Raw genomic sequence first — 25009 nt, forward strand, 5'->3', positions numbered from 1 at the left:
GCTGTAGCCCATATGGCTGAGGCCAGCACCTTTTTTGGAGACAATATAACAAAAAATACGTATTCAAATAAAAAATAGCATATCGCAACCTTCTGCAGCTGCTCTATTTGTTCCACTTTAACTCTGTTTTAGAAGTCAGACAGCTGAACTTTACTATCGGGGTCAGTACAGCTAATTGTTTCACTGGCAGCCATACCGACATGTACTCTGGCTCTGCCGAATGACAGGAGCTGAGCAGGTGGGGGTTTGGCTAGTACTTGGATGGGAGGCCTCCGGGAAGCGATATTATGAACCCTACATAGGCCTCGCCAAAATCCCGTTTCTGGCTTTGTCACGTGTGCGCCACCGTAGCAACGCGAAAATATGTTGTTATGGGGTTAGCGCTCATCAAGGAAACGCTGTACACCCACAATTTAACCTGTCTAAGTTATCCACAATCAACATTAACGTTTTTAACTCAATCTTTGCTTGCTCCACGTTTGAGCATAGGATACTTCACCCCTTATCATGACTACAAACAAAACGAGCTCCTATATTGTAGTAATATGACTTTTACAAGTCTTACACATTAGCGCCACCTTCAGCTCTTGCACATTAGCGCCACCCTCAGGAAGATGACATATTTGACTCTGTCGTGATGTAATACTCAATGTAACCTTTTAGCTGGGGTTCATTCTGATTCTTTGTCTCATCAAGCCTCAAATGCATCACAATTATAATACCAATAACGTATCCAAGGAGCAGAGGCAGACCTTGTAACCTAAAATTGTTAGGTTAGTCAACTTAAGGCTATTCTTTCCCTCACAATCATAATTTCAACCCCATGGTTCACTTTTTAGACGATTCATAAGTTATGTAACTTAATATTTTGATTATTTTTAATCAAAACCAAAAATAATCTAGACTTCCTGCTTAATTTCGTTTTCAGGGCAAACACTTAAATCATAAGACAAACATCCTAGTCATGTCTTTCATTTCATTTACCAGAAAGTTTACATTTTCTACTATTAGCCTAGGCCTATAGTGTATAGTGCACAGTGTTGTATAAAGAAGGCCTGCTGAAAAGCTATAGGCTACTTGGGTAAAAGTAATGAAGTATCAGACATCGAAACTACTCAAGTTTCAATGAGCAATGAGGATCATGAACAGAGGAGAGCACATAAGACTGCCATTTTAATTATTATTTTGCCACTAGGGGGAGAAATTTACTAACTTTGGCGACCCCTCACTCTCGACAGGAGCGACTGCAATAATTGAAAATACCACCATTCATTTAGATAAAAGCAGATCTAAAAATAGGGTCCAGGGTCTTAAAAATTGAAATTCCCCTTTAAAGAAGACACGCCATGGATTTCATGAAATTTATTACAATTTTGACTGTATTATTACAATTCTAAAAGGAGAGAGAAAAAAATCATTAGGTTGCTACTGCATTTATAAAGGAGATTGGATGTACAGTATATCACACTATCATGTGCGACTAGTCTGCTGGGATCTCGCAACTTAACACTTTGTTCCCTGATGGAACAGGGAATCTGTCTGGCCAGACAGATAAGCCAGCCCCTTATGTCTTAACATGACTCCTTACGATGGGACTGGACCTCCGCCAATAGGGGCTCAGGGCCCAACAACCGTTTTTGTTCTCAAGCTCTTTTTCAAATAGATGAATTCAAATAACACCGTCACCAACCTAGATTGCCATTCTAATGGCAAGGAGTCCCTGGGGTTCCTCAAGAAACCATAGTTTTGAGCTATAGGACCTGCGCCCAAGCAATGGAGCCCATTTCCTTTTAGGGAGTAGAGGAGCTTCTGCACAAAGCTAAGAACAGGGCTGAGCTGAGCTGAGCCAATATGTGGAAAGCTATAGCTTTTTTTTAACCTTCAACACCCAGGTACCTGACACAAATCAGTTCATGGAGGTCCATTTGTACGTCATTGGTCACTGGAAAGTGCTATTGCTGAATCAATATAGTTACCATATTTTTCGGTGTATAAGTCGCACCTTTTTACATAGTTTGCCAGGCCCTGCGACTTATACACAGGTGCGACTTATATATGAAAATATTTTGGCCTTATACACCGGTGCGACTTATACACCTGAAAATACGGTAGTTATTACTATTATTCATATTAGAAACAAAAGCAAGCACTTTACCAAGTATCACTTGTCCTTTTTAACTGCTAAAAAAAAATCTATTGACAACATGCTCGTGTTATGGGTGTGAGTCTGTCATAGGCTCTAACCTCTATGAGGCATCTACAGTAGTTGGGTATTCCTTATGGGAAATAGTACTAAAATAGTTGGATACTTCTAATAGGATATTAAGCTAAAACATGAACATAAGTGAACAATCTACCAGCAAATTGTGCTCAATTACAATATTTCTCTAAAAAGAGAGAAAAAAATCATTAGGTTGCTAGTGCATTTATAAAGGAGACTGGATGTACAGTATATCACTCTATCATGTGCATGCATATGGCCCTCAGTGTGTCTTCCCTAAGGCACTGTTTTCTTAGACACAGAAGGAAAGATTGTGAGGTGCGGGCTTTGCTCTTCCCTTCTTGTGGTAGCCGTGCTCCTTCTTAGAGCTTTTTGGGGGCCGGCCGGCTCCAAGGCTTCTCCTCCCACCCAAAGGGGTCTTTCTTCGTCTCACCGCTGTAGGTTGGACACCTATTGTGGTGGTTGTTTGGAGGAAACCCCTTGGTCTCTTCCGTCCCATCGGTTGGGCTTGTGGTGGAGCTTTGAGAAAGTGGACAGAAAAGCCTTAACAGGTGCGCTGTAGCTCTCATCCTCCTCCAACTCCCTTTTCAGGTCTCCAACAAAGTCATCCAGCTGCCTCTTCAGGTCCTCTGTGTCTGATGTGCCTAGATAGATTAAATGGTAATTAATTTGATGCTGAGTATCAGTCAAGGGTAGCGATAGGATCTGAGGATTAGTTGTGACCTTACTTGTTCCAGCTACTGAGCTGCTAGTAGCTTCATAGGTAGCATCAGATGCCTCATCTTGATGCCTCATCTTGATGTGAGGGTGGTTCGCCTGTCAGGAAGTGGCAAAATGTAGATATTATGTAAGGGATAATGCCCGGAGTGAATTGTCATCCAGCACAGTTAAGAATTGCGAATAATTTTACACTTTTTTGAATGGGACCAATCTCAAATATATGTCCCTAAAGTGTAAAAGACACGGTTACTGCCCTTTGATGCAAATGCAAACTTTTTCATCTGCAACATTCACTGGACAGCCTTTATTGAAACAGCCTGGAGACACACGTGTCTGTCTTTCATGTAGGTAGCTTGTCCTGAGTGACAGCCTTATGGGCTGTTTTTCTTTTAGCCCAGCTGCGCCTTTGTCTTGGCTGTAAGACACAAGCACCTCCCAATACGGTAACAACAGTGAATTATGACTGCCACAATATGGGGTAACATGGTGAGCAAAACAATCAAAACGAATATTTTCAAATGTTTTGTTGGTTCATCTTTAAATAAGTGTCAGCTTATTACACTACACTACTCTTAAAAAAATACTTGCACCTAACCTCGAGCTCTTTTGCTTTCTCCTCTGCAATCTGAGTGGGCTTGCAAATCTGACAGCAAAGAATATCTGCCATTTCTGTAAAGCAAAAGGAAGTAGGGGATGAGCAGACAGAAAGTGTGTGTGTGTGTGTGTGTGTGTGTGTGCGTGCGTGCGTGCGCGCGCGCGCGTGCGGGTCGAGAGAGAGAGGGGGCGAGAGAGATAGGAAGGGACTTATGGGTGTGCAGCGAGGGGAAGTTCATCTGGAGTGCGCGTTTTGGCATGTTAAACCTCACTTTCCTTCACAAAGTCAACTCTACTTGTGCAGTAAGTTAGCTAGCTGGTAAATAGTGAGATTGCTTTTTATACACAGGTAACAACTTACTGATCAGCTTTCTTAAATGTGAGAAAGTCTATTTATTAGATATATGTTCATTTTCAGACAACTAACGTTACTTACCTCCGTTCTGTTGTTGACAGCCAGCAGTCCAAAATTACAAAAGCAGCCAGCTGTCCAAAATTGCAGCGGAAATCCGGCGTCCGTTCGCGAGATTTGGGACAGGGTACGGGATTTTGGCGAGGGCTATGTAGGGTTCATAATATCGCCTCCGGCGAAACGAGTTGCGGCTGGAAGATTTTTTTTTAGTTATAATGGAGTGTGTGTGTGTGTGTGTGTGTGTGTGTGTGTGTGTGTGTGTGTGTGTGTGTGAGTCGGCCCTGTGATGGATTGGCGGCCTGTCCAGGGTGTCTCCCCGCCCCGCCTGCCGTCCAATGACTGCTGGGATAGGACTTCCACTGGCTACCCATCTCCCACTGGATCAATTAAAAAATCCTTGTTCTTATTTGTAAAGCCCTTCACCAATCCCATACCTCACCAACCTCCTCTCCCCCTACCAACCCTCTCGGCCCCTCAGATCCACCTCAGCCTCCCTTCTCTCTACCCCCAGGTCCAACCTCCCCGGCTTTGGTGACCGAGCCTCCTCTAGGGCAGCTCCCAGGCTCTGGAACTCACTCCCCCAAATCATTAGAGACTCAGAATCCCTCCCACTCTTCCAATCCCGTCTCAAGACACACCTCTTATCCATTGCCGTCTCGTGCCCCCCCCCCCCCCCGTCTTCTCACCGACCCCTAATTTGAGGCAGACTAAGGACGGAGCATTCGACCTACTGCCCCCTCCTCTTGGAACTCCCTCCCCAAGCACACCAGACACTGCTGCGATCTGCCCACATTCAATCAGGACTTGCTTTCATCTGTGATTTATGATGTTTGTTTTTCTTGCCCTTTTGTATCTGTCCAAGTGGGAGAGTACTGCTGGCGTCGTGTGTGGCTGCCGCTTCTCCCTCTCGTAGCCCCCCCTTCCCATCCACCCCTGTATGTCTGTGTTATGTTTATCTATTTTCGTTTCACCCCGCTTATTGTAAAGCGACTTTGAGTGTTAGAAAAGCGCTATATAAATAATAATAATAATTATTATATTATTATTATTATTATTATTATTATTGTTATTATTATTATTATTATTATTATTATTATTATTATTATAGGCTTCAGCATCCCTGCGACCCTGAGAGCAGGATAATCGGTTTGGATAATGGATGGCTGGATGGATGCTGAAAGTGGTGTTAGTGGGCCAGTAGAGGGCAGTCTTCCTTTTGGTCCTAATAAACAACAAAAACCCCAATGCCCCAGTGTGGTGTGTGGTGACGGGGACACTGCTGTAGGAGGTGCCATCCTTTGGATGAGATATTAAACCGAGGTCCTGACTCACTGTGGTCATTAAAGATCCCATGGCACTTACTGCAAAGAGAAGGGGGGTCCCTGGTGTCGTAATTTACAAAACTATATAAAAAAGTCACAATTACCGTATAAAGACCGTATTTCTACAAACCATTTGTTAAACAGAAATATTTTTATTATTTTCATTTCAAAAACACCTTTCGAATGGTGACGTTGCACTATACACTTGCAGAACTTGTGAATAAGATTTTGAAGAAGATCGGTTTATGGTTTATGCATATTAGACATATAGTCAATCTATTATTTAGTTACTGTAGTTAGCTGAATGTACTGTGATACACATCTTTCTCTTTGTATGTCTCCCACAGACGCACACTACACAAACATCCTCGTAAATTAAGCACATACCTACACTTACACACACACTCTTTCTTTCCTTTTATGGTCATTTCCTCACATACAGAAGAAATTCCATCCCGTCATCACATGCACACTGATGCACACATCCCATACACTATACACTCACATAGATACAAGCTCTGTACACACACACACACACACACACACACACACACACACACACACACACACACACACACACACACACACACATCGGCGTCGCCAGGTCATTTTGCCGGGGCTTAAGCCCCGAACGTTTTGAGTGCAGCACCAACTTATTTCACATTTAAGCCTATGTGAAGCCCGACAAAAAACAACGTGTGTGAATGTCCGATAGTCTTCGTAACATAGCAGCCTGTCAAAATAAATGCAGGTCTCTAAACTAACTCCTTGTGTGTGTGGGTGTGTGTGCGCGCACGCGCCGCGCGTGTGTGGAAGGCAGGGGTGTAGCACAAAATTCTGGGCCCTATACATAAGCAGTCTCTATGGGCCACTTTCCTCTTTTGTCTCTCACGCATTATTTTTTTTAGTTCTAGCATACTGTTTATTATTTACAATCACAGTAGATTAATCTATTTGAACCTAACTTTACCTAACTTTAACCTAGCTAAACTATCTTACAGTGATCGAAAAAAATGACCGTGCTTGTGCTTGTATCAGCAGTCACTTGCGACAGGACTAGATGAGCTGCATTGAGAGACGCTCGCGAGGGGTGGACTAAACAATTTTGCACCTTTTGTAAGGGGTGACAGGGGCCTCAGAGAGGGGCCTCAAAGAGCCTCCACTATTTTCTTTAAGTACCTCAACCGATGTATTGAGCCAATTTTAACTGAAGTTGTGACACTTATTAGTTAGAAATAAAAATGTACAAACCAAAACAAAATTTTTATTCCAGGCTTCCCGAGGGCTCCCTCCCTTCTGGGCCCTGGTAGGCCCTTCCCCTCTTTCTCCTCACTACGCCGCTGCTGGTGGGCGGGTCTGATGGTCTGCACTGAGCGACGTAACATAAGTTCAAGCGGGGAGAGACAAGTAGAGGAGAAAGGGAGGACCGTTCAAGATGGCGGCCTGAGCAGACCGTCTTTGCAACGCAGTGCACCAGACTTTTGAAAGACTCGTGAAAAACCTACTATTTGTCAAGTTTATCTGCCTGTTTATTGTTCAAGTGAGACTCTTCACTCAGCGCGCAAAGATTTTATCCTGAAATAGGGTGGGGGGGGGGGAAGCATGTGCGCTCATTTCTTTCAAGTGAAGACAAGAAAGCTAGCTTAGCGTGTGCACTAGCTTAGTGGGTTCAACTGATTGTCAAAAAATGATAGTAGTTTAAGCAACATGAGTGTAATGATTGTGGGTTTACTACATAAAGTATTAAGCTAGCTAGCTGGATAAAGAGATTGGTGTAAAACGTATTATCACCACCTAATAAATTCAATTTGCTGTCAGACCATAAGTCCTCAACTGTTATGCTACTTCTATATCGTTAACTGTAGTTACACCGATCTCGTGTGCATCGCTAACTAAATAAAAAGCTGTCTGAGTTCATTTTAACTCAAAATGTGTCTCAGATTTGTAGCCTTAAGAGATTGCTTTCTCGCCACAATGTCAATGGACATTTTGTCAATTAATAAACCATTTATATAGTAATAAGTAATCTCAATTTCAGGGTACAGTGGCTATCTACAAGTAATTCGCTACAGGGGTTACCTGTGTGGCTAACATTAAGCAATGTTACTAGCTAACGTTGACTAGACAAATAATTCTTGGAAATCTTGAAAATACCATAGTGACAACTTTGTAATTTATAATCCATTGCAGGTACACCTTTTCCTCAATAACACTATGAGGTATAGCTAGTTGGTTGGCTAGTTAGGATAACTTTGGGAGTTCATAGCTGGCTAGCTAATTTGTACTACAGTAACATAGGTTTCATGCGTGCTACATAAACTTAAGGTAAGGTTGATGCTGACTTACAAGCTGCCTTCAAAGGGTGTCCAAATTCGCACTCTTTTGTTACAAGTCCCGCGCAGAACGTCCTGAAGGAGCTGGAGCATCTACGGTTATGACTGCTCACTGAAAGCGAATTTCACTTTGTTCCTTTTGGAGAAGCAGATAAATCTGGAGAAACCAGTTCAAACCACTCCATTCTTTTAAATATTTCAGCTGTCTAAGTTATCTGTTCGATGACTCTCATCATGTTTTGTCATTTTCAAATTGCACGGTTTAGATATAGCTAGCTAGCTAGCTAGCGTTACCTCAACAAACTAACTCTGTAACTTGGCTCTGGATACACAAAAATAAAACAAAAACTCATATTCAACCATTCAAAGTTATTAACCTGTATCATTGAGCACGCACACACTTGGTCGCCATTTCTATAACTGAACTTTATTTGCAGGTCTCTGCACATACATACAGGCAGTAGCTGTATAGCGCTCCTACAGGCCACTATCGGTACATCTCCCTTTTTCTAAAGATTAAGGTCAAGTTGATCTTAAAGAATAACAGATGATAATCTTCAATCTGTAACAGTACAATTATTACACTTCTCTTTACCTCCCCCTTTTTTTTCCACAAAATTAAACACTGCTTTGGAACCATACAGCATAAATTTACAGATAACATGAGTCCAGAACCCAACATGACCCCAAGAACAGAACTCCAAGGCTGCAATAAAACACAAAATTAAAAATAAAAAAACCCCACTCTGTGTGTGTTATTAGCACTCCTCTACAAGTCTCCTAGGTCTGACAATGGTTCTACTTGGCCTTTGAACCCGCTCCACCCCCGGGGATGGTGGCTGAACCCGCTCCCCCCCAGGTGAGGGTGACTCGACGACAGGAGGGCTGTCTGTGTCTGATGGAGTATGCCCCCCTTCTATTTCCTCTCCCGGAGCCTCCCTGTCATGGCCATTCTCTACAGGCTGTGGTTCAGAGCGTCGAATCTTCAGTAAGTGTCTCCAGTTCCTGCGGATCATGTTGCCGCTCTTGGTAAGTACCTCATATGATCTTGGAGCAGTCTCTTTGAGGACTTGTGCGACTGGTCCCCATCTTCCATCGCATCTGACTCTCACTAGGTCCTCTCGTTCCAGAGGTCTCAAGGGCCGTGCTCTTTTGTCATAGGCATGTTTGGACCTGTGCTCTCTCTGTGTGCGGTGGTCAGCGTGCTGGAGCAGGTGCTCCGCCGACGGCAGCTTTGTCTTGAGCTTCCTGTTCATCAGCAACTCTGCTGGCGAGTGGCCACATTCCAGCGGTGAAGCTCTGTAGTTGAGGACGGCCAGGTACGGGTCCTCACCCACTTCCGCTGCTTTCTTTAGCAGCCGTTTGACGATTTGCACTCCCTTTTCCGCTAGACCATTTGACTGCGGGTACAGTGGGCTTGAGGTTACATGCTTGAATCCATACTGTTAAGCGAAGTCTGCGAACTCCTGACAACTAAACTGCGGCCCGTTATCACTTACTAAGGTTTCTGGAATACCATGCCTTGCGAAAATGGACTTAGAATGAGTGATCACTTGCTTTGCTGTAGTATCAGACAACAGCGCATATTCCGGATAGTTTGAATGGTAGTCAACTATGATTAAATAGTCTCTCCCTTTCAGCTGAAATAGGTCTGCACCTACTTTTCTCCATGGCTTGGTCGGTTTGCTATGAGGCAGAAGCGGTTCTCTAGGCTGCATATACCTATGCTGTTGGCATATCTCACATCGTTGTACTAGAGTCTCAATATCTCTGTTCATGTATGGCCAAAACAGTACATCACGAGCCCGCCTCTTGCTTTTCTCGATTCCTAAATGGCCCTCATGTGTTAACTTAGCCATCTCTGATCTCATGGAGCTGGGAACTACTATTTTTTTACCTTTTAGGAGTACCCCGTCGATCACTGACAGTTCATCTCTGGTGTGGCGATACGGACTTGGCAGTATCCTGGCCTCATCTCTGGGTGAGAGGATGGCTGCTATGACATCCTGCAACTCTCTGTCGCTTGCCGTTTCCTGCGCGAGCTGGGCCCATTTCTCGTTTGATGCAGGCAGCTGGCCTTTCACGCAGTCCACGTGGATTTGCACCTCCTGCTCAGTGCTGCTCGGGGCCGTGTCCCTCAAACTCGCTCTGCTGAGAGCATCTGCCACTACTAAGTACTTTCCCGGAGTAAACTCAAATGTCATGTGGTACTTCTGTAGACGTAACATAAGACGCTGGATGCGCGGCGGTGCATCCCCCAGTGGCTATCTGGAAATGGCAATAAGCGGCTTGTGCTCAGTCTCTAGTATTATTTCCCTGCCATAGATATATTCTTGGAACTTTTCACATCCGAAAACTGCGCCTAATGTCTCTTTCTCAATTTGCGCATAGTTGCGCTCTGCAGGTGACATTGTTCAGGATGCGTAAGCAACAGGAGACCATTGTGTGCTGTGTAGTTGGAGCAGCACCGCTCCGAGACCCTCTTTGGATGCGTCAGTTGAGACTTTGACCGGTTTGTCAACATCATAGTATTTTAACACCAGCTCTTTGATCAGGTTGGCCTTTAACACCTCCCACTCGTTTGCATGTTCGTGCTCCCACTGCCATTCATTTTGCTTTTCCAGTAGACTACGGAGGGCCTTTGTGTTAGCAGACATATTTGGTATAAACTTCCCCATGTAGTTGACTAGCCCTAACGCTCTTTGCAGGTCTGTTTTGCCTTTTGGCACTGGCATCTCTACTATCGCCCTTATCTTTTCTGGATCAGGCTGTATCCCTTCTGCGGACACCTTTTCACCTAGGTAAGTAACCTCTGTCATCCCAAACTCACATTTCAACTTGTTTAGTTTAAGCCCTGATCTACGTGCTTGTTCTAGCACCCCACGTAATCTCTCGTCATGTTCTTCTTTTGTTTTGCCCCAGACCACTATGTCATCAATAAACACACCCACACCCTCCATACCATCAAACAGCTGCTGCACTGTTTTGTGGAACACCTCTGGAGCTGAGCATATCCCAAACGGTAAGCGAAGAAAGCAGTGCCTTCCAAAAGGCGTGTTAAAGGTACAGAGTTTGGAGCTGTCTTCGTCTAGAACGATCTGGTAGAACCCTGATGATGCGTCTAACTTGGAGAAGCGCGCGCCTGCCATAGCACTAGTGATGTCTGAGTTAGTTGGTAGTTTGTAGTGTTCTCTTTTGATCCACTTGCTCAGGTCTTTTGGGTCTATACAGAGCCTTAAGTCACCATTCTTTTTCTCAACTATTACCAGAGAACTGACCCACTCAGTTGGTTCCTCTATTTTCCTCACTATGCCCTTTTCTATAAGGGATTGCAGTTCTGCTTTCAGCCTAGCTTTAAGGGTCACCGGCACCTTCCTTGCTGCATGGACGACCGGTTCTGCATTTGCTTTTAACTGGATTCTGTACTGCCCAGGTAGGCATCCTATACCCCTGAATACGTCCTTGTATTGCTCTCTTATCTCCCCTGTGTCAGCTACAGTCTCATGCTGTTTGTCAGCTGCACCACTAGATGTCACTACAGACCTGTCAATTACATGCACTCTTTTGATAAGACCAAATCTCTCACAGGATTTCAGACCTAATATGGGCTGTCTATCGCCCTCAACCAACACAAACATAGCCTTAACAGAGCGCCCATCCCTTGACAGTGTGACTCTACATACCCCTTTTGTAGGAATCGGTTCATCATTGTACGTTCTCAGATTTACCTTTTTCACATGCACTTTTGGCTTCTTGTATAGTTTATTAAAGTCTTTCATCGTCAGTATGTTCACCTGAGCCCCTGTGTCCAATTTTAGAGGCATTGTCGTTCCGTTGATTTCCAGATTGGCTATCCACTCATCCTTTTTGTCCTCCTCGCTCTCCACAGTCCCCACAAACTTTTCGTCGTCCTCTTCTGTGTCGGTCGTGTCGGTGTCGCTGCCTTGCACCACCTGTACCGTCTTCTTTGACAGGCAGCACCGGGCGTAGTGATTCTTCTTTCCACATTTGCGACAGTCCACACCGTAAGCGGGGCAGTTATTCGGAGCGTGTTTGCCCCCGCATCTGTCACAGTCCGTGTCCTTTGTGGACTTGGGCACGCGGGACTTTCCTTTGCTGTTCCTCTTGCTAGCGGCCCTCTCATGTACCGCATCCACCGCCGCTGCTGCTGCTTCGGGCTCGAATGATTTGAGCTGCATCTTGGTGCTCTCTGACACCTGGCAGATCTGTACTGCCTTCTCCAGGCTCAGATCGGACTCTTTGAGTAGTTGCATTCTCACTCTCTTGTCGAAAACGCCGATAATTATCTGATCCCTTATTAGCGACTCACACAATGTGCCAAAGTTGCACGACTGGCTTTTCAAACGCAAGTCCGTGACAAACTGTTCAATGGGTTCTGACTCAGCTTGTACTCTGTTGCGAAAAACATACCGTTCATATGTCTCGTTCTTTTTTGGCGTGCAATATTCTTCAAACTTTGCTAGCACTGCATCGTACTTTTGGTCGTCGCCCTCCTCAGGAAACTGAAACGTGTTGAAAACGTCCCTCGCGGCTCTGCCTGCCACTGTGAGAAGCAATGCTAGCTTCCGACGTTCGTGTCTCGCATCTTCCAGACCGATTGCACACACGTACAACTCAAAACTTTGCTTAAAAGCTTTCCAATTCTCGTGGACATTTCCACTTAACTTCAACTCCTCTGGCGATCGAATGTTGTTCATCTTTGTAGGCTAGTTTGACCTCACTCTGGTACCATGTATCATTGAGCACGCACACACTTGGTCGCCATTTCTATAACTGAACTTTATTTGCAGGTCTCTGCACATACATACAGGCAGTAGCTGTATAGCGCCCCTACAGGCCACTATCGGTACATAACCGAGACACACTCGCATTATTCTTAACATTCTCATTCATATGTCTAGAACTAAAAAATAAATAGGCCTACATTTTTACCGTTTGAATTTAAAACAAGACTCTTGCACTGCACTTCGCTGCATAGCGGGAATTAAGACGGCAGAGAGGGGTCTACGTGAAATTCAGAAGGGGGGGTTGGGGGTGTGGCTTCCAGTCAGTCCTGCTAGTGTTAATTTGATAATTTCTGTGTTAACGCCGTTACATAACACCAACACTATATCATGAATAATGCTTAAAGAATTATTTCATATCTATCAGGTGTTAAACAATGACTGGCACAGATAATTCAACACCAGTTCTGATATTTCAACACTGCTGAATTTACTGTGTAGAGGTTTTTTTCATCCACAATTTCAGTGGAGTAAAATAATTCTGGAAGAATGTCATCTTGTTTTAATGTAACCCAGAGTGGAGTTCTGGCAATCTTGAACAACTCCTTTGAATATGTTGAAGGCAGGTATGCTCATATAAAGTGAACTTCACTGAAGGATAAACAAGATATTTTTCATAATTGTAGATAAGCTTATCTAATTATTTACTGGACAACAAATTTTTTCCAAACGTTTTACTTCCTGAAAAATAATTTACAGATTATGATAGACAATGTCAAACTGATCACAAGAATAATTTCAGATTTGCTGTATCACGTAGGAATTTTGAGAAACATTAAAATAACTTTTATTGAATTTAACATGTTTAATCACATAATGATGCTGACACACTGTGTTAGTTCAGCTGGGCTTAAAATGTTTTGCAGCTGATTGTTGTTTGTACTCAGCATCTGATGCCTCTCATGTCAGTGTCCAACAATAGTTGGCCAGCACTGATGGATTCCAGTTGCCCTGATACCTCTTTTCCATGGTCACAATGTCCTAGTGAAACCTTTCACCATGTTTATCACTGACTGCACCAAGATCAGCAGGGAAGAAGTCCAAGTGTGAATGCAGAAAATTAATTTTCAATGACATGTTGCATTTTGTGGTTTTGTATGCGTTAAGCATGTTGTCAAGCAACTCAATGTAGTTTGGTGCTCTCTAGTTGCCAAGAAAATTCAACAACATCCTTAAATGCCTTCCATGCTATTTTCTCTGGCCCCACTAGCAGATCTTCTAACTCCCTGTCATTTATGACCTTTCTGATTTGTGGACCAACAGAAATGAATGCCCTCCTTAATCTTGGCATCAGTTGTTCTTGGAAACATCTGTCTCAAATAGATAAATCCATCACCTTTGTTCATTGCTTTCACAAAATGTTTCATCAACCCGAGTTTATATGAAGAGGAGGCAGAAATATTTTTGTTGGGTCGACAAGTGGTTTATGTGCCACACTTTTCTGCCCTAGAATGAAATGCTTATGGAGCAGCCAGTTCTTTTTTAATGTAATGTGACTCTTCAACATGTCCATCCCATTCACAAAGGAAACAACAGTACTTTGTATATCCGAGCTGCATTTCTAGTAGCAGTGCCCATACTTTTAGATCACCACAGATGTTCCAGTTGTAACTGTTGTACTATATGTGTTTCAACAGTTGTTATTGTAGGTTTCTTTCGTGTGTACTGCATAGCCAATGGGTACTGAAGGGTGGACATTGCCATTTTGTAACAAGACAGTTTTCAGGCTTAACTCTGACAAATCTATAAAAAGACGCAATTGTTGTGGGTCATGCACACAACCCAAAGCCACGAACAAGCCATCAATGTCAGTGCAGAAACAGAGATTGTCTACCTGCATAAAGAAGTTTGTCAAATGTTCTTGACAGTTCCAAAAGAGAAATGTTTGTACCTGGCGACAGCAAACCCCATCCTTGTGATCTTGAACCAAATAGTTCTGCTTTAGCTTTTGACAAATCTAAGTACCTGAGCAGGTCAATTAATTCTGGCTGTGTTATCAGATGAGGATAACCAGGCATAAAGGGTTCAACATCTGGACCAGTGTCGTTTTTCCACATCTCGTTCTTGTGTTGTGGTATCTTCATCTGCCTCATCTAGGCTCCATGTCTCTGGTGGCTTCAGTACTGACAAACTGTCATCATGCGGCACTGGTCTCATGGCTGAAGGCAGATTGGGGTATTCAATAGATTTCTTAATTTTAGTAGAGAAGCCAGATACTTTGGTCAGACAGAAGTAACAGTCTGTCACGTGATCCTTCTGTTCTCGCCATATCATTTGGGACTGCAAATGGCATAGACTTCCGAGTACCTCTGAGTCAGGCTCTCAGGTTGACTGCACATGTTGCACAACAAATGCGAGGAGCTCAGAATTCCTCTTGATCACCAATTTTACATGCGAAGTAGAGCTCATAGGCTTTCTTAATAAGTGCAGTCATGGTGCGTCTTTGAGCCTTAAGCGTATACTCACCACAGACTTAACAAAATGTATTGCAGCTGTTTTTTTTTGTTTACTATTTTTTTAATCTCCATGGGGGGAAATTCTTTCTCTGCATTTAACCCGTCTTAGCTGTGTAGCTAGGAGTAGTGGGCAGCTGCTGTGCAGCACCTGGGGAACAACTCCAGTTCTTCTTTCCATTGCCTTGGTCAGGAGCACAGACAGGAGTATTAACCCCAACATGCATGTCTTTTTGATGGTGGGGGAAACCGGAGCACCCGGAGGAAACCCACCGCAAACACGGGGAGAACATACAAACGCCACACAGAAGACAACCTGGCATGACCCCCAAGGTTGGACAACCCCGGGGTTCAAACCCAGGACCTTCTTGCTGTGAGGCGACAGCGCTAACCACTGCGTCACCGTGCCGCCCATCAATGTTGCAACACTGATGAGACATTTCTGCTGTTTTAAATCTTCCTGAAGACAATAAATCCTATTGTTAAGTAAACTAACTATGCTATTGCCTGAAGAACACATACATCAACATATGTCCAAACAGCATCTGTAAATGTGAGCAGCTTTTATAGCCTGTCTGCCAGGATCTAACCTGACTAAGCACGCCCAGGCGTGCATAAGACAACGTTTGCATAGCACCTACACTGAGTGCATGCCGAGGCATGGTTGGACTGACCAAAACAGCTTGCTTTGTGGGCAATATACTAGTAGAATTAAAATATGACAGGAAATCAGAAAAATAGGTTATTTCTACAAAATGGTATATGACAGGAAAATTTTAAAGAGATTGTCATGATCAGCAGCCAAAAATCCACAAGATACACCTAAAAGTGTTCAGGTAGCAAAATCTTCATTGGCCAGTGTTATTTATGTGACTCTTGAGGACTTGTGTAATAGTGGTTTTAATCGTATGTTTACTATTATATGTTTATGAATGATGTACAAAACGTAATTATAAAAGCCGGCCATGGAATAAATTTTTGTAGCATATGAAATAAAAAACAAACATTGATATTATTTTTTGCATGTCTTTCTCTTTCCAGAGAGCATTACGTACGTATGAGAGGAAGAAGCTGTGCAAGAGACCCAGGTATCAACCAGAGATATGCTATGAAATCAAACAGGGGCTAATACCATATGGGTGAATATGTGATATATATATTATTACTTTATTAGCAGTTTTACAGGGGTTTGGAACTTGTCTTTGTGCATCTTACTCAAATAAAAACACATCTCCTTACACATTAAGCATCTGTGGATAACTAGCATGTCTAATACACAAAAAACTTGGATGCACTGATTCAGTTCTAAGCATAGAGCAGACAACAATGGAGGAAAGTGTGTTTGTGTGGACTGAGCATCCCTGCAGCCCCTGAAAACACTTGTTTCTGTTTTTTACTGGCGTCTCTACTTAAGGAGAAGAGAATCTGCCAAGGAAGAGGATCGACTTGGTCTGATTGTGCCTTATGAAGAAGAGGAAGGGGTGATCAGCTGTGAAGTGTTCTTCTCTCTGCATACAAAAAACCGCCACGCCAGCTGTGGCTGCAGCGGCCTCTGTCCCCTCCTCGTTCACCTCCACAAAGGCCTTGTGGGCCACTGTAGACAGGAAGAGTCCGCCCTGGCCGCTCATCCCGGACAAGTCCGCCTTCATCCCACAGAACACATCCTTCATGCCCAGCTTAGCCAGGGGTTCATTCAGCTCATATTCTTCTTCCATCTTGAACTTGGGAAGGTGAACTATGACATCTGAGCCAATGTCCATGTTGTCTCTGTTGGTCCATTTATCCAGCTTCTTTTTTGTTAACTCATTCTCCAGCTAGAGTATGGGAAATATTATCACTCAACTGGAACCAATATGCCATAACTAAAAATATCAGTTAAGCTATAGCTTCTATACTTCATAGGAGCAATTATTCACTACTATCCTCAGTGCATGTTTATAATTGGAACAGGCCTCACTTGTCAACAAAAACGGGTAAAAAAATATCTAAACAAAACAAGAGGCTGATGAGAGACCAGTCATCTGGAAGGGGTAGCTGTTAACAGGTTGTGAAAGCAACTGTAGAGGACTTCAACGTACCTTAAGCAGTGGATCGGAGCCATCAGCGGACTCCTCGGGCAGCAGGATGAACATGCTGAGCTCCTCCTCCACGTAGGGCAGCTCTAAAATCTGCAAGTTGTACTCTGGGATGTAGTTGAAGTGCAGCTTCCTCATCTGGTGCATCATCTGGACTGGCTTGCTCTCATTCTTAAACATTAGGGGGAGAAAAAAAAGAAGAAGCAGGTATTCAAAAGAACTGACGATATTAAAATGATCAGAATTATTATGGATGATGAGGTGACTTTTTTTTTCATACCACAGTGATTCATGGAAAAAGAGGAATCATTGGATGTTTGTTTTATCCCAAAACTATGTGTTGTAAATCTGCATAGTTAAATTTCACCTGGTTTATTTTAAAGGGCATTTCTTTGGTGTTCGCTTCATTAAATCGGTTGAGCCAGTTTCCTTTGAAGTAGATGGCATTAACTAGAGCCATTCTTGTCATCGTGCTGACTGTACCTGGCTTCAGTAGGTCCTTTATCTTATCTGCATGGGAATGGACAAATTGACCATTCACTACCAATCCCTGTTTTCACACAGAAATCTAGAGAATGATCCATTTGCAGATGCATCAAAAGAAAAAAATCATGCACGACTGATTATATTCTGCGATATTCGTACTTTCCGTTTGCTCCTCCACCCAGGTGTTGATTTCTGCTCTGCACTCCTCTGGAGCCCCAATGAAGTCAACTGCCCTCAAGTCTGCACGGTAGAACTTCTGTGTGGCTTCAAGGAATCCCTGCAAAACCGAAGGAAGTCAGCCAAATCCACAGAGTCACCGCAAACATAATCTTGAATGCTGCCCAAACGACTGAGACAAAACTAACTCACTGGGAGGAAGTTGGAAGTATTTTCTCCATAAAGACGGTTGGCTAACTTCAGGATGTAGGAGGCAGATGGGGAGTTGATATCAGCAGTGAGTTGCTGGAAATCTGTGTGGATGTCAGTATCCAAGTTGAAAGAGAGGGCCTGTACAGAATTGAGAAAAAGAGCCAACATAAATCGTTAGAAAAAAAAAAACCCCAAAAAACTAAAGTAAATTATTGTGTTGTTGCAGATGGTGAAAATGAGGTTGAGGGCGACTAGGTGAGGAGATAAAACCTGACTTTTATTAAACTCCAGAAATCCATAGCCTTTAAAGTGCAAACACGTTTATTTATTGAATCTGAACTGCCAGTTTTACAACTTTGTTCTTTGTAACGCACATCCTGCAATTCAGAAGCAGCTATTTGGGTCAAAGTACAGATGACATTCGACTTAGTTATCTTTTCTCTTTACACACCCCTTAGTCCAATGACAATAGTGTGCTCAGAGAGCTGGGACCCATCGCCCATACATAGAGCCAAGAATGGGAGTAGTCAACCAGCAGCTGTGCTTACCTAAGCATAGTGGTTAAATCACACGGCCGCATGAACTCTGCACAACTACACAATGGACATTCGTTTTCTTTTTTATAAAGTTTAACTGACGCTGTTCTATATAAATGTAATGCATTTTATGATGCAGCAGTCTTTGTAAAATATATTTTTCAACCTTTAGCCTTTATTTGACAGGGCAGTAGAGAGGAACAGGAAACACAGGGTGAAGAGAGTAAGGGGAAGACATGCAGCAACAGTCCCGTGGATGGATTGGAAACCTGTGATCATACCTGAGCCCATATGGTGTGCTGACCCACCAGGACCCGGACTAGGCGTGTCTGCATGTTTCTATTTTAAAACCATATTCGCCCATATGCACCCTTCGTTTGCTCGACGTGTTCTATTTAACTATTACCAGAATGAAATAATGAAAGAAAGAAAAAAAGAAGTTTGGTTGGTGGCAGAGCCTGTACCAATGTGCGCATGCCCTTCCACCACTAACGAGAGAGCCCGATTCCCTCACCTCCTTTAAGTGCAAGCTTTAAAAAAAGTTACCTCTTTTCTTACTACTATGGCTTTTGGTCCGACGAGAACCACCATGACGCAAGGCTTGAGCTGCCTCCACGTTTTAATTCACCTCTCCATCTAATCAGTATACCCTTTAATGACTCTGCCCTGTCTCTTATGTGGCACATGCTCTGTGTGTTTAGCAGATTTGACTCGGCTATAACGCGTCTGTGGCGCTTACCTTTGCCATCTGTGCTGCAGTGTCCCCCCTGGCACCCAGATAGACCATGGCCAGGGCCGAGCTGATGCTCAGCGGGGACACGAACACGTTCCCGCTGGGACTGGCTTGGCTCAGAGTGCGGAACAGGTCCAAGGCGAAGGCTGTGTTTGAACCTCGGAGCGTGGCCATGGCTGCTGTTCCTGTAAACTGACGCAAATGAGATGTGAGCGACTGTTATCTGCACAAGATCAACACACAAGCGCCTTTTCTATCTCTCATCGTTACTATACACGAGTCAATCCCTGCTCGCTGCGACACACCGTGAGCTCCACCGGCAGCGTATCCGGAAGTAGACATCACAGCAAAACCAGAAAGAGCGGATAGGATTCTTAAATAAAGAAGTAAAGTAAAGCGAGATTTGGAACAACATGCGAATGAGCCTTTATACGCGAGTGGCTTAATGACTCGCAGAAGTTACCTGATCTTCTTCACACGAAGCGCGACTGAGGCACGAACCGGCGCACGCCCGCAAGAGAACCACAAATTAAAGTAAAAGGTGGAAGTAAGAAGAAAAAAAGAAGAAAAAGGATCAGAAACTAGAAACGCCCGCCTGGGAATTACTGTGGACCTGTTAGAAATCGTGCGCGGTGTCCGATTGATAGACGAAAGGAGGACAACTTCTTTTGAAGCTGATGGGTGGAGACTGGGTGGAGAGCCGCTGTCGGGTGCGATAACGCCGTGCCCGCGCGATCACATTATTGACAACGCGATAGTAAAATCAAAAATCGAGGATGAAGTCGGAAGTTTGAGATTATTACTGATAAGATTTATATATTTTTTTAGAATCAGGTCGAACTTTTGCGTAAAAAAAAGAACAGCTGTATTTTACGCTGTGAAGTCACGTGACTTGAGCGAGGCGCGACAGTGCCGTTCTGTAGCGTAACACTCGTTTCCATTTATCTGAGTTCATTTTAATCATATTCAACAGTATTCTTTGGGTTTATGTCGCTCTAGGGTTTCGAGGAGCCAACTTTCTAGATGAGACATTTAAAAACTGGAGTTCATTGTGAAACATATTGTGTAGGTCCAGGTGAGCTGAAGTCTCCTCACTGTGGACCAGAACTTTTAAACGAGGGGAATCCCCCCTCCCCCTCCCCCATGGTAAATATGGTTAGAGCAATTTTACAAGCCTCCTCCAGTGAACTGAGAACAGGTCACTTACACTCTTTGGAAATCATTATTCTTCAAAGTGCATAAATAAGGGTGTGCCTATGGAATTTACAGCAGATGTTTAAGCCTTGTCGCCATATCACCGATCCCTAAGATTGCAGTCATACATACAATGTAATCTTTTAGTCTCCCCTCCTATAGACATAATTTTATAGCTATTCCACATCTGGTAGTCATGGAGATCACAGTTGAGATGTCACAAACATTTCTGATTCATTTCAACCCTTGAACTCCATTACATAAAACACTTTGCCTCTCCCACAGAGGGTTCAGTACCATTTTCTATGAAGCCCATTTTTATCAACCTCTATTAGCGTACCTTCACTATTGTAGCGAATTCGGGGGGCAGTCCGAGATACCGTCGCCACAGCCGGGACGCGAACCCGTATCTCCTGCACCGCAAGTGACAACGTTAACCAGTCGACTAAAGGGTCCGACCCGTTAGTCAAGGACCAACGTGTCTACTTATCCATGCACGTTACACTATAAACATATTTATAATGTGTTATAACTACCCGGAAGACGCTCTAAGATGCTTTCCACTTATTAATAAAGTTCATAAAGCTGGCATGGCTAATCTGCGGCCCGTTGCCCGTTTTTAAGTGGTCCGGCGTGAATTTTAATAATAAAACGGAATATGGCACGTTAGAACAGTCTCTGACAATAAATTGCTCTGTATGTACTTTGCACTTCTTACTTTTGACACTAGATGTCGCTGCAAATTTGAACAACTACCAGGCTACCATTGCAATGACTAATGATGAAAAAGTTTAAAAAAAAATACGTTTACCTCGGCTGATGAAACATGGCGGAGCCGCAGAGACGGAAAATAGCAAGGGAGTGCCTAAAATTTCAGACACGGTGGGAATAGTAATACGTTTTCACAGAAGTCAAGGGGGAATTGTGTGTGTTTTTATATTAACTATTTCAAACTGTTAACATATATAGCGTGTGTTGTTCGTCTGGTGCAGCGACGAGGACCATCTAGTCATCCTGTAGGGGCCGAATTCTGTGGGTGCGAAGATGGCTGGTTAGTCCAATCTGCGCCCTGAATGTTCTTTGGCAGTGTGGGCATGGGATAGTGGGAGTCGCGGGAGGGTTGCTGGCACGGTCTTTCCTGGCCTGCCTGCCTGCCTGCGGCTCTCTGCTGCAGCAATCCTGGCAGCCTCATATGTGTTTGCACCATTTCGGACAGCTGCACGCCACTCTCCTCTGTTCAAAGCTTTCTGTTCCCATGTGTCGTAGTTGATGGGGAAGGCCTTTAACGAAACCTTCAAGGTGTCTTTGAAATGCTTGTTTTGACCACCATGGGAACGTTTGCCTTGCTTGAGTTGACCATATAACAGTTTCTTTGGGAGCCGGTGGTCTGGCATGCGAACTACGTGGCCCACCCAACGAAGCTGTGATTGCATGAGGATGGTGTGTATACTCGGCAGTCTTGAGTGAGTGAGGACCTCTGTGTCAGGGATCTTGTCATCCCACTTTATGCCAAGAAGTTTTCTGAGGCATGTGGTGTGAAAATGGTTTAGTGTTTGTGCATGGCGTTTGTAAACTGTCCATGTTTCGCAGCCGTAAAGCAGTGTGGTGAGAACTATGGCCCGATACACTTTGATTTTTGTCTCCTGGGTGATGACTCTCCTGTTCCACACATTCTTGTGGAGTCTGCCAAAAGCAGTACTTGCTTTAGCAAGTCGTGCGGTCATCTCTTCATCAGTGGTGACATATCTGGAGAGAGAACTGCCCAGGTAAGTGAATTTGTCAGCCGCATTTAATCGATGCCCATTTATGGTGATGTTGGGTACATTGTATGGCTTGCCTGGAGCTGGCTGATGAAGTACTTCAGTCTTTTTTATGTTGACGGTGAGGCCGAAGTTGTTGCAAGCCTCTGAGAACTTATTGATACTTTGTTGCATGTTGGCTTCGGATGTAGCGTTGAGGGCGCAGTCATCGGCAAACAGAAGATCGTTGATGGGTGCTGTTTTAACTAAGGTTTTTGTTTTAAGCCGCTGAAGGTTGAAGAGAGAGCCATCAAAACGGTAATTGACAGCAATGCCAGCGTCCCCCTCTCTGAAGGCATCTGACAGCATGGCTGAGAACATAAGGCTGAACAGGGGTTGGGGCAAGGACACAGCCTTGGACACAGCCTAGCTTTACTCCTTGCTTTTCCTCTTCCCTGGCTGCTCCATCTTCAGCATCCTTCTCCTAATAATCCCAGCATCTCTCCTCCGCACATGTCCAAACCATCTCAATCTCACTTCTCTTGCTTTGTCTCGAAACCATCCAACCTGAGCTGTCCGTCCAATATACTCATTCCTAATCCTGTCCTTCTTAGTCATTCCCAATGAAAATCTTAGCATCTTCAACTCTGCCGCTTCCAGCTCCAACTCCTGTCTTTTTGTCACTGCCAACGTCTCCAAACCATACACCATAGCTGGTCTCATTACTATCTTTTAAACCTTCACTTTAACTCTTGCTGGTACCCTTCTGTCACAAATCACTCCTGACACCCTTCTCCACCCACTCCACCCTGCCTGCACTCTCTTCTTCACCTCTCTTCCACACTCCCCATTACTTTGAATAGTTGACCCCAAGTATTTAAACTCATCCACCTTCATCACCTCTCCTCCTTGCATCCTCACCATTCCACTGTCCTCCCTCTCATCAGAATCAGAATTAGAATCAGAAATACTTTATTTATCCCCAAGGGGAAATTAGGTCCTATTATAGACACTCACGCTCTAGTGAAGAAAAACTAACAAGATACAAGATAACAAGAAAATAGAAATAAATAGAAATGAGAAAAATAGAAATAAATAGAAATAGGAGATAAAATAAGAAATAGAAATAAGACTAAAACATGTAAACATATGTGCACCATGCTCCTGCATATAGCATCCTATCTATACTGTATTACTGCAGCATGAAACAAACAGCACAAACAAACACCTGACAGAGTAAAATAAGTTGAAGGGCCAGTCTAATGACTGTTGACTCAGTGTCTGACACTCTGAGGGAATATTTGTATTGTTTGATAGCCACAGGCAGGAATGGCCTCCTGTGGCGCTCTGTAGTGTGCATTTTTGCAGAATGAGTCTATTACTAAAAGTACTCCTGTGCCTGACCAGCATGTCATGGAGTGGGTGGGAGATATTGTCCATGATGGCACATAACTTCAGCAGCATCCTCCTCTCAGAAACTGCCGCCAGAGAGTCCAGCTCCACCCCCACAATGTCACCAGCCTTGCATCCACCACACTCATACCACATCCTAAGCATTGTCTGGCAGATGTTGATGGACCTCACCCTCCCCAAAAAGTAGAGATGGCTCTGTCTCTTCTTGTAGAGGGCATCAGTGTTCTTAGACCTATCCAGTTTATTGTCTATATACATCCCCAGTGTCCACACTGACCCCCCTGGATGGAAACAGGGGTCACTGGTGACATGTCCCTCCTCAGATCATCAACCAGCTCCTTTGTCTTAGTCATGCTGAGCTGCAGATGGTTCTGCTCACACCATGTGACAAAGTTTCCCACCACAGCCCTGTACTCAGCCTTCTCGCTCTTGCTGATGCATCCGACTATAGCAGAGTCATCAGAGAACTTCTGAAGATGGCAGGACTCTGTGTGGTCGTTGAAATCCGTGGTGTAGAGGGTGAAAAGGAAGGGAGACAGGACCATCCCCTGCGGAGCCCCAGTGTTGCTGACCACTCTGTCTGACACACAGTGTTGCAGGCACACATACTGTGGTCTACCAGTAAGGTAGTCAGCAATCCGGGACACAAGAAGGGGGGCATCTACCTGCTTCTCATCCAGCAGAGCTGGCTGGATGATGTTGAAGGTACTAGACAAGTCAAAGAACATGACCCTCGGTCTTTTCTGTCCGTAGCTGAAGCAGAGACTCTAATACATGCATTTGTTTCATCCAGACTTGATTACTGTAATTTTGTGGCGGACACTAGGGGCTATGCCTCTCACCCAGCAGGGCTGTGAGAGGCATAGCGTTTACGTTCCCGGGCTCTCTGCTGCAAGGTTGTTCCTGTTTCAGTTTGGTTTTGGAGCTGAGGAATAAAGTTCAAACTCGCATTCGTCTCCTGTGTTTTTCCTCATCCTACCACAATGTTCTGTTTTCAGGTCTGCCACATGCTAGTACTAAAACTCTTAGTCCATGGGCCAGACGATATTTCGGTACACTTAAGGTGGCAAAACTTACTTATAATTTTTGAAAGGATCCATGTCTGTAGATGATATTTTGGTATGATAACCATTCCTGAGTGGCAGCTGTATCACAGTTATCAGCTCATGAAGTTAACCACCCGCTAAACTAAATTGCATTTTAGACGCTGGTGCATATCCTGGTTTAGCCTCATGGTCAGGACATTTTTCAATGTTCTATAATATTGTCTTTGGTATCATTTTAAAGGGGACCTTCTTAGCTTTCATTCAAGCCCTGTTGTGGATATTTCTCACAAATATAGAGGTCACTTGAGCTCTTCAACCCGTCAATAACACACATCTTTCTGCAATGTTCGCCTAAACTATATACTTTCTTTTAGCCCTGTGGCATCTAGGAATATCAGGGACACAAAACACAAAAACTGGAATACTCACAGGACTGTAAAGATTCAGGAAATGTATAATATACCCATACTATTTCATTGTGTGAGGTGATTGTGAGCCTTAAATGAGAACTAGACCAAAGCCAGTTAGGTCACAAACTGGTCTCTATACATTTGTTTA

General features: G+C 43.9%; 1 protein-coding gene and 1 long non-coding RNA gene across 3 annotated transcripts in view; one reads left to right on the forward strand and one right to left on the reverse strand.

Moving 5' to 3' along the window:
* LOC130109077 (uncharacterized) overlaps window positions 1–16412 on the forward strand; it is a 19056-nt gene extending 2644 nt beyond the window's left edge. Inside the window, exons 2-3 of the long non-coding RNA XR_008809969.1 lie at window positions 15902–15948; window positions 16275–16412. This is a non-coding gene — a long non-coding RNA (uncharacterized LOC130109077). The remainder of the gene's footprint in view (window positions 1–15901; window positions 15949–16274) is intronic.
* On the reverse strand, window positions 16006–19827 carry LOC130109072 (leukocyte elastase inhibitor-like). Of its 2 annotated transcripts, none has more exons than XM_056275798.1 (7): window positions 19523–19827; window positions 19066–19244; window positions 17791–17928; window positions 17581–17698; window positions 17303–17445; window positions 16939–17106; window positions 16006–16674 (listed from the first exon to the last, which is right to left on the reverse strand). In XM_056275798.1, the coding sequence occupies exons 2-7, from the start codon at window positions 19231–19233 to the stop codon at window positions 16270–16272; spliced, it is 1140 nt and encodes a 379-aa protein (XP_056131773.1). In that variant the 5' UTR covers window positions 19234–19244; window positions 19523–19827; the 3' UTR covers window positions 16006–16269. The 2 variants fall into 2 exon arrangements, with proteins under 2 accessions (XP_056131773.1, XP_056131772.1); XM_056275797.1 differs by having other exon boundaries at window positions 19066–19251; window positions 19523–19824.
* Between the last annotated feature and the right edge of the window lie 5182 nt (window positions 19828–25009).

The sequence above is a fragment of the Lampris incognitus genome, chromosome 3 (assembly GCF_029633865.1).
Source record: "Lampris incognitus isolate fLamInc1 chromosome 3, fLamInc1.hap2, whole genome shotgun sequence".
Classification (NCBI taxonomy): Eukaryota; Metazoa; Chordata; class Actinopteri; order Lampriformes; family Lampridae; genus Lampris; species Lampris incognitus.

What these genes read in the sequence shown, in the direction of transcription:
- LOC130109072 (XM_056275798.1), bottom strand. Translation starts at nt 19,233, where the DNA reads ATGGCCACGCTCCGAGGTTCAAACACAGCCTTCGCCTTGGACCTGTTC. An exon ending in CTGCAGCACAGATGGCAAAG is followed by an intron (nt 17,929 to 19,065) that starts GTAAGCGCCACA and finishes AATTCTGTACAG; the next exon opens with GCCCTCTCTTTCAACTTGGA. An exon ending in GCTCCGATCCACTGCTTAAG is followed by an intron (nt 16,675 to 16,938) that starts GTACGTTGAAGT and finishes CCCATACTCTAG; the next exon opens with CTGGAGAATGAGTTAACAAA.